This window comes from Mus caroli, chromosome 5 (assembly GCF_900094665.2).
Source record: "Mus caroli chromosome 5, CAROLI_EIJ_v1.1, whole genome shotgun sequence".
Classification (NCBI taxonomy): domain Eukaryota; kingdom Metazoa; phylum Chordata; class Mammalia; order Rodentia; family Muridae; genus Mus; species Mus caroli.
Window position 1 is genome coordinate 137,467,730 of NC_034574.1, and position 9,081 is coordinate 137,476,810.

At 44.7% G+C, this 9,081-nt stretch overlaps 1 protein-coding gene and 1 non-coding gene across 10 annotated transcripts in view; both read left to right on the forward strand.

Annotated features, from left to right (window-relative positions):
- Positions 1-9,081, forward strand: part of Trrap (transformation/transcription domain associated protein) — a 93,691-nt gene that overhangs the window by 7,023 nt on the left and 77,587 nt on the right. For all 9 annotated transcript variants that reach the window (XM_029477030.1, XM_021163529.2, XM_021163532.2 and 6 more), the window contains exons 4-8: positions 2,968-3,078; positions 3,768-3,872; positions 5,822-5,905; positions 7,666-7,722; positions 7,886-8,011. In XM_029477030.1, the coding sequence (XP_029332890.1) occupies positions 2,968-3,078; positions 3,768-3,872; positions 5,822-5,905; positions 7,666-7,722; positions 7,886-8,011 (483 nt within the window). The remainder of the gene's footprint in view (positions 1-2,967; positions 3,079-3,767; positions 3,873-5,821; positions 5,906-7,665; positions 7,723-7,885; positions 8,012-9,081) is intronic.
- On the forward strand, positions 296-424 carry LOC115031180. Its single transcript, XR_003836800.1, has one exon. It is a non-coding gene; the product is annotated as a small nucleolar RNA SNORA70 (small nucleolar RNA).

Sequence of the window (9,081 nt, forward strand, 5' to 3'; positions counted from 1 at the left end):
GTTCCCAATTCTAAGAAGGGGCACAGTGTCCACACTTTGGTCTTCATTCTTCTTGAGTTTCATGCGTTTAGCAAATTGTATCTTATATCTTGGGTATGCAGCCTGCCTCTTAATAGAATCAAATCGTAGTAAACACAAACCGTTAGAGGCTACTGCCCACGTGTAACAGCAAACTGTTTGACCGGAAGTGACATTTAAATCATGTTTACATTCAATGACAGCGTGCTTGGTGACATGTGCCTGTTGACCATAGTAGGGCAACATCATCAGACTCTGTCTTAAAATTTGAAAAAGTCTGCAGCCAGTTAAGCAGAAAATTCCTTTCCTGGTGGCAATGTGGAGTGCAAAGCTGGAAGCAGCTGCCTCCTTGAGAATAGGCTGCCTGTTGCTTAGGTGGTTGCCCTGAGGGACTTTGAAGGCAGTTTTCTTGCAGATAATCCTGTTTCCAGTTTCAGTGCTGTTCCCAGCCTGGGTTCCAGGAAGATTGCAGAGTGCCTTTGGGAAGGCCCAGGGCTCGGTGGCCAGAGTTCAAGCTGGCCAGGTCATTCTGTCCATCTGCACCAAGCTGCAGAAGGAACTTGTGGATGAGGCCTGGTGTAGAGGCAAGCTTGGCCAACAGAAGACCCACACTCAAAACAGTGGGGCTTTACCATGGTTAATGCAGAGGAACTTGAAGGATAGGGTGGCTGGGAGGTGGCTTGTCCCATGGCTGCTCAGGTATATTCACACTTTTCCACAGTTGTTGCCTGGCAGATGGCAGGCCCTATATATCTGAGGGCTTCCACCTCCGTGAGTTCTACTACACCCCACCAAACCATGTGTGGTAATGAATCTCATCTAGTATGTCTTTTTAAAAAAGAGCTGAAAAAGAAAGGTGGAGTTAATACAGAAACCACAGTGAGGTTGTTTGCACACAATGGCGTGGGCAATACTTTTATCTGAGAGGCACAATGGACTTGACTTGCTGGCGTCTCACAAAGACAGCATTCTACCTGATGCTGTGAAGCTGTGACAACATCAGGTGATAGATAGGACTTTTTTCAGGCTCCTTTAGGATTTTACAGGACCTTTCTCAAATGTGGTCCATCATTATGTATGCACTAACTTTTATAATGGCTGCTTTACAGTCTTTTTTGAGACCCTGGCTAGACTGTAACTCAGGATATAGAGGGGGCTGGCCTGAAACTCAAGAGATCTGCTTGCCTCTGACTCTCCAGTACTGGGATTAAAGGAGTTTACCATTGTTCTTGCCTAATGATTTACTGTTTTAAAATAAAAGGCTAGTGTTTCTTCTAAGTGAAGACCTATGTGGTTTTTTTTGTTTTTGTTTTTGTTTTTTTTTTTTTTTCCTTTTTGAGACAGTATCTGGCTTTGTAGCAAAGAATGCTCTTCTAACTCATGGTCCTACCTCGTCCTTCTACTAGGTTACACACGTGTTCCACTATACCCTGTGCTAACTGTTTTGGAGGTCAGCCTTGAGTGTTCAGTATTTTCTAGAGCATTGATGTTCTTTTTCTTTGCTTAAATGTATTTGCTCATTTTTTGTTTAAATTACATTTATATGTGTACTTGGAAGATAATTTGCAGGAGAGTTCTCTCCTACCGTGTGGGCCACAGGGATGGAACTTGGCTTATGGTGTGGTGGGAAGCTCTTCAACCACTGTACCACCTTGCCAACCCTAAATGCATTTAAAGTGATGTATGTATAGAATGATGTACCAGGTGGTACTCTGGTCCTTATGGAGAAAATAGAATCCTTCTAGCTTATTTATTATTACTATTATTTATTTATTTATTTATTTATTTATTTATTTATTTTCCGAGACAGGATTGCTCTATATGTCCCTGACTGTCCTGGAACTCGCTGTATAGAATAGGCTGACCACGAACTCATAGCAGTACCTTTGCCTCTACTGCCCCAGTGCCGAGCTTAGTTGTTTCAGAGGTTACTGACAGTCACCTCACCCTGCAGCAGTTCCCTCAGAACTGTTGCTCCCTCGGAACAGCCTTCTCTGTCTGACTCCACAATCTCCCCAGTCTCAGACACCACTTTCTATGAGGTCAGCCTTTAAGAGTACCCAGGGGTGAGGCTGTGGCGCTTAGCTTGATGTGTGGCTCATTTCAGTTAATTTCCTAAAAAACAGGATGGGGTCACGTTCTTTTTCATGGTTGAGAGTAGTATTTCACTGTATTTATATATTACATTTTCTTGGACAAATCATTATTTGATGGACACCTCTGTTGCTTCTATTTCTTGGCTCTTGTGAATTGTGCTGTGCTGAACGTGGGAGGAATTCAAGCAACTGTGTATGTGTGGTGCTGGGAATCGAACCCAGAACCTCAGGCCTGCTAGGCAAATGCTCAGCATGTCCACTTTGAGCATGTGTAAGTGTGTGCTCGTGCACACCACATGTATGGGTGTCTGGATTCCAGAACAGGACACTGAATCCCCTTCAAGCTGGAGTTACAGGCAGTTGTGAGCTACCTGCCGTGGGTGCTGGGAATCCATGGTCCCAGAGAAAGAGAAAGGCAGATAAGCTTAACTTTACCCCTGCCATATCTGGTTTTAACAGTAATTTAAGAACTTAATTTTCTTTATTGGATTTCAAATCTTAACCTACTAAATATGATGTTATCTTGGAAGCATCCGAAAGAATTAAGGAGCACTGTGAGCTCTGGAAATACAGGGACATCTCAGTGGTTAAGAGAGTTGACAGCTCTTGCAAAGAGCCTGGTCCAGTCACAGTGGCTTGCAGCTCCAGGACCACGGGATCCCATGTTCTCTTGTGGTCTCCTTAGAAACGTGGATGCCTGTGGTGCACATAAAACCTCATGCAGACGCAAGTTCAAATTAAACACAAAAGCAGAAAGACACATGTTTATTTTCTTTTGAGATTATTATGTGAGTTTAAAATGAAAATATGCATAAAACTTACTGTGCCTTTCCTTTTTTTAATTGCCAACTAGAATGTCACGTCATCTCCTCAGTATTCTACATTCCTGGAACACATCATCCCTCGATTTCTTACATTTCTCCAAGATGGAGAAGTCCAGTTTCTTCAAGAGAAGCCAGCCCAGGTAATCTGTTAATGGGAATGGTTAAAAAAAAAAAACAATCCACACCAATGAGTAGAAGCAAATATGAATCGAAACAATATAAAACCAAAGACTGAAAGATGCAGGAGAGAATGAAAGAAGTTTCATCAGTGGGACAGCCATCCACCTTTTCTGTGGGCGGAGCTCACTTGCATCTGCCCACTAGGGATGTGTGTATATGCAGACTAGCTTCCCTAGGCACAGAGGAGGGCTGGTGAGATGGCTCAGCAGGAAAAGGTGCTGGCCACTGAGCCTGAGAACCTGAGTTGAATGAGGTTGATGAGCAACCTCATTCAACTCAGCCTGATGAGGCTCACATGACAGAAGGGAAGAAGTGACTCCTTCAAGGTGTCTGCCAGCCTCTCTACACGTGCTCCGTGATGCACATGTGCCCACAGGTAGTAAATTAATAAAAAAGTTAAGTTTGGCTGCAGAGATGACTCAGCGGTTAGGAGTCTTAGGTACTGTTCTCACAGAGGGCCAGAGCTCCGCTCCCAACACCCAGGCCAAAACTGCCTGTAACTAGTGCCAGCCAGGCCTGGTAGCTCTGGCCTCCTAGGGTACCGGTACATACCTGAACAGTTCTTCTAAAAACTGAAAGTTCATGTTCAGTTGTAACAGTGAGGCTGGAGTGTCCGTGTTTGACTTTTCTGTGTGTGTGTCTCTGGCAGCAACTACGGAAGCTGGTACTTGAGATACTCCACAGGATTCCAACCAATGAGCATCTTCGTCCTCATACAAAAAACGTTCTGTCTGTGATGTTTCGGTTTTTAGAGGTAATCTTTGACAATTCTCTTAATAGCTGTATTTAAAACATTGCATGTTTTTTTTTTTCCTTAAAATTCAGTAGTAGTCCACACCTCACCAAAGATCTAATTAAATGAATGAAGTTCTTCTTAATGTCTCTTTTTCTTTCATTTTTGTTTAATTTAGAAAGACTACTTAATTGAAGATCTTTGTTTTGTTTTTCTCTTTTTTTTTTTTTTTCCAGACAGGGTCTCACAATGTAGCTCAGGCTGGTCTGGAACTCTCTATGTAGACTAAACAGACCTTGAACTTACAGAGATCCACCAGCCTCTGCTTCCTGGGTACTGAGATTTAAAATTGAAAGTTTATACCAAGACACCTGGCTCTTTGTTTTTTTTGAGACAAGGTCTCCCGATGTAACACTGACCTGTCTGGAACTTGCTGAGTAGACCAGGTTGGCCTACCTCTGCCTCCTGAGTGGTGGGGTTAAAGACATGTGCTACTTTGCCCAGCAAGGCCTTAGATGTTTAGGTGAAAGCATTTGTTGACATGTTCATAGTCCCATTGAGTCTGGGCCCTTGGAAAGATGTGCTTGTTAGGGCCAGGCTTGGGTTCTTACTTCAGCTCTGTCAGTGCTGGCTGACCACAGCGGCCACGTTATCTAAGGTCTCTGAGGCTCTGACCTCGAGGGTAGAATGGCTGGCTGGTCCGTTCTCAAAGAGCATTGGCTTGCACTTAGCACCTGTCCAGTCCACAGCGGATGCTTCGTAGCTGAGTGTTCTTTCGTGGTCTTTTTGCAGCATGGGTAGATAACTCCTTACCTCATAACATGGGAATGGGAGTGTTTGGGATTTTTATTTTATTTTGAGTTTTGGAATATCTGCATATACATAGCAGGTTTTGCTAGGGCTACAACCTCCATTTAAATGTGGAGTTTTATCATTGGTCCCTTCTGTGGATAGCTTGAAGGTAATTTTATGCCATGTTTTTACTGTGTCTGAGTTTGTTTTAACTTAGAGCCATTAAGTCAAGTCAGGCATAGACTTTCCTAGTAGTGGTATCTTGTCAGGTACTCAAAAGGTTTAGGATTTTAGAACAGTTCAGGTTTGGGGTTTCGGATCAGGAATGGGCAGCCTGTATCTCCAAGCAGTGAACCAGTTTTTGTTGTTTGTTTCAATTAGGATGTCATTTAGGCATTAAAGTATCAGTTCTGGTTGTGCTAGCACAATATCAACACTGTCAGATATCAGCACTTGGGAGAGTGAGGCAGGCAAAGCTCAGTGAGTTGAGGCCAGCCAGGACTCCATAATGAGACTCTGTTCAAAACAGAACAACATTAAATATTCAGGACTGGAGATGTAGCTCAGCTGGGAGAGTGTTTGCCTAGCATGCCTAAAAACCTGGGTATTCCTTCCTGAGTGCTGTATAAACCAGGCTAGGTGAAGCACACCTGTTAACCCAGCCAGCTCTCAGTTCAAGGTACCCTTTGACATGTAGTGAGGGCCAGGTCTCGGCCACATGAGATCCTATGTCAGAAAGAGGGGGAAGTGGCAGTGATTCATGTGTGACTTTGTCTCTGTGTCATACGCTAGTTCCTCCATCTCAGAGTTACTCTTAACTTGTTGGTGGGACGCTGCTGTCAAATAGTCCACAAAGGCCTTGGCTTTCTGTCCACCACAGCTGTACCTTAGAACTGTGATTTTCAGCAGCTCTAATGTAAGCTGGTTGATTCAGGTGTGTGGAAGAGAAACTTGCAGAAAATGCCTAGACTGCTTTTATTTTCTGACATGGGGTCTCACTCTGTACTCTGGGTTGCCCTGAAACTCATGTAGATCAGGTTAGTCTCAGACTGGAGAGCTGCCTGCCTCTGCCTCTCAATTATGTCATCATGCCCATTAACAGTTTGTCTTAATCTTGAGATTAAAATGTTCTGAGAAATACAACTTGATTTTTTGTTTGTTTGTTTTGTTTTTTAAAGACGGAAAATGAAGAAAATGTTCTTATTTGTCTAAGAATAATTATTGAGCTGCACAAACAGTTCAGGCCACCAATCACGCAAGAGGTGAGTTGTTCGCCACCTATGTTTATTTAGTGTGTGTGTGTGTGCACACACGCGCATGTGTGACATGGCACATGCATGGTACAGGAGAGTGGCTTGGGGGGGTTGGTTCTTTACTGTCATTTGGTTCCAGGAATCAAGTTTAGATTCTCTGGCTTGGTGGCAAGCACCTTGACCTTCAGGGTCATCTAGCTGGCTCTTACTTGTAGTTGACTAAACAAGTACTGGGTAGAAAGTAGAGCTTGAGTTGAAAAATTTTGTCCCCCACTTTGCTGTGGTCCTGTCTCATGCAGAGTTATAGGAGGGCATCGTCTTGAAGTCCACAGCGCACTCTTGAGTGCGTTCCCACTCCACCACGCTCCTTCGGAGCACTGCCTTTACCATTTCTGTTTGGATGAGTGCACAGATATCTCTCTGCATTTTCTCAGTAGTTGGAGTGCGGTAACTGACCAGGGTCGTGGGTCAACTCACATCTCCTGGGATAGACTTCGAGTTCCAGCCATTTTCTTATGGGTAAAGATAAAAGGGAGTCGTGAAGGTGGAGCTCTGTAGCCCAGCAGCACAGCAGAGCTGGAGCTTCTGGGAGCCGCCCTGGCCCTGTGACTGATGTGTGCAGCTGTCCTCTGAGGATAGACGAGGATGTCCCATCCCTTGAAGCTTTATAAGCCACCCGGTGTGGGCACTAAAACTGAACACTGGTCCTCTGATAGGGCAGGGACTGTCCTCACCCCCAAGCCACTCCCCAGTCTTTAGATACTTTTGAGATACTTGTTTTAATGACTGTTTTTCTTGACATTTAGTTTTTCAATGTTTATCTTTTCTTTCCTTCCTTCCTTCCTTTCCCCTCTCTTTCTCTCTTTCTTCTGTTTGTTTGGTTTTTTTGAGACAGGGTTTTTCTATGTAGCCTTGGCTGTCCTGGAACATGCTTTGCATTGCTGGCCTCTGCCTCTTAAATCCTGGGATTAAAGGTGTGAGCCACTACGCCCAGGTTCAGAATTTTTTTCTCTCTCAATGGCTATTGACAATTATTTTCTGTGTATGGTTCAGGTTATTTAATTAGCTTTATTAGCAGCAACAGTTACTGAGTCCAAGTATAGTTCCATGGCTTCACATAGGTGTTGCCAGGCTGATTTCTGGAAAGGCTTGTTGGTTTGATTCCCTTGGGAGTGTAAGAATCTGTACTCTTGTACCATCTCAAGCATTGTGTACTTACTCATTTTAGTTTTAATAATATGTATGTGTGTGGGCCTTGTCTGTATATGTATTATGTTGTATGGGTGTCATCTGAGGTCAAATAAGGATGCTGGATCTTCCAGAACTGGAGTTAGAATAGGCAGCTATGACCTACCTGATAGGTGGATGCTGGAATCCATCTGGTTCCTCTGTGAGAGCAGCCAGCGCTCTGGCCTGTTGAGCCATCTCTTCAACCTCAGTTCCCTCTTTTCTGACAAGCCCTTCCTTAACCTTCATCCTTTGGCAGCTTCTGTTTACCAGTGTCTGTCTTCTTTTTCTTTTCTTTCCCCTCATTTTTTGTTTATGTCCATTGCCTAACTTGCTTTGCTTTATAATAATCTTGTAAGAAATATTTGGGGTGGGGAAGGGGTAGAGATGTCATGTGTCCTGTGCAGGTATGGAGGTCAGAGCTGTCCTCTGACCTGTCTTGAGGGATCAGTGAGGTTGCCAGGCTTAAGTAATCTTTATCAGCTGGGCCGCCACTGTGTGTTCTTACAATGAAGTATTTTGGTTTTTTTGTCATTGTTTAGATTCATCACTTTTTGGATTTTGTGAAGCAGATTTACAAGGAGCTTCCAAAAGTAGTGGTATGTTTCTGTTTACGTCTGAATTTACTGCTTATACGTATTCAGTTATCACCTTTCCTAATTTGGGGTAGTTTAGTCCAAGTGTCAGGGGTGGGGTTTTAGGATGGGGAGTACTGACCACCATAAGATGCACTGTTTGCCATTATTGTGTTCTTCTTTGTAGAACCGCTACTTTGAGAACCCCCAGGGGATCCCTGAAAACACGGTGCCTCCCCCTGAAATGGTGGGCATGATCACGACCGTTGCTGTGAAGGTCAATCCTGAGCGCGAGGACAGCGAGACACGGACGGTAGGTGCCCTCCCTCCTGCTCACAGCTCTGCTGTCAAGTTTTCTGTCCTCTCCCCACATCTGTGGCCTCTCATTTGCTGGAGGGAAGAATGAGGTAACTTAGACCATTTGGATTTTCCTTTCTCTATCCTTTACCTGGAGGCGTGAGCCTGGTCCTGCTGAGGTAATGCGGGTGAAGCCCCGGGCACAAATGGTGTCTGGCTGTGAAGACCAGCCTACTTAGGAAACCTGGGGTCTCCTGCTGGCAAAGGCAGCAGGCTAGGCATAGGGGCAGAGAGGCTCTGGTCTGCCAGAGGCCTTCTGAAGCTGTAGGTGAAACTGAAGTTCCCTGGGCCAGGGACCCCAGTTGGTGCTCGAGCCCCACTCTGGTTTCCTGACTCTGTAACAGTTTATAAAGTTTCTCCCTGATCTTGTTTTTCCTGTTTTTATCTGGAAATCTGTGTCTTGGACTTTGCAAAGGTAACGTGAGTGTTGCCTGTCACGTAGGGGACATGTGATGACCTTTCCCTGTGAATCATTCTTGGGGCTGAAGTAAGAAAAGAATGTTTGTCTGAGGCTAGGGGCGTGTGTCCACTGGAAGGATGCTCACCCACATGCAGGAAGGCCTAGGGTGCTGGCCATGCCTCTAACCCCTGCACTAGGAAGGTGTGAGACCAGTGTAAAGCTAGCCTTAGCTACATAGGGAGTTGGATGCCAGCTTGGGCTACATGACCCTGTTTCCAGCCTAAAGAAAGGCCTTTTAGCAGTTATACTTGTTTGAGACAAGGCCTTGGCTTGTGCCGAGGAGAACCAGTGTGAATTTTGAGCAAAGCTGGCATCCTTCGCCGTCTTGACTATTGTGCGTGTCCCTCAAGTCCCGTGCTCACTGGTCATTTGCCCCGTCCGTCCTTAATAAGCTCATCCTGCCCTCCTGGATTTACTATAAGCATTGTTTTTTTCTGCACATAAATACTATTACATAAAACCCATGAGCTAAATTGGATTCTGAAGTTTTTCTTGTTAAGTCAAAAAGTGCCTTAAAAAGCTGGATGGGCCGGGCATGGTGGCGCACGCCTTTAATCCCAGCACTC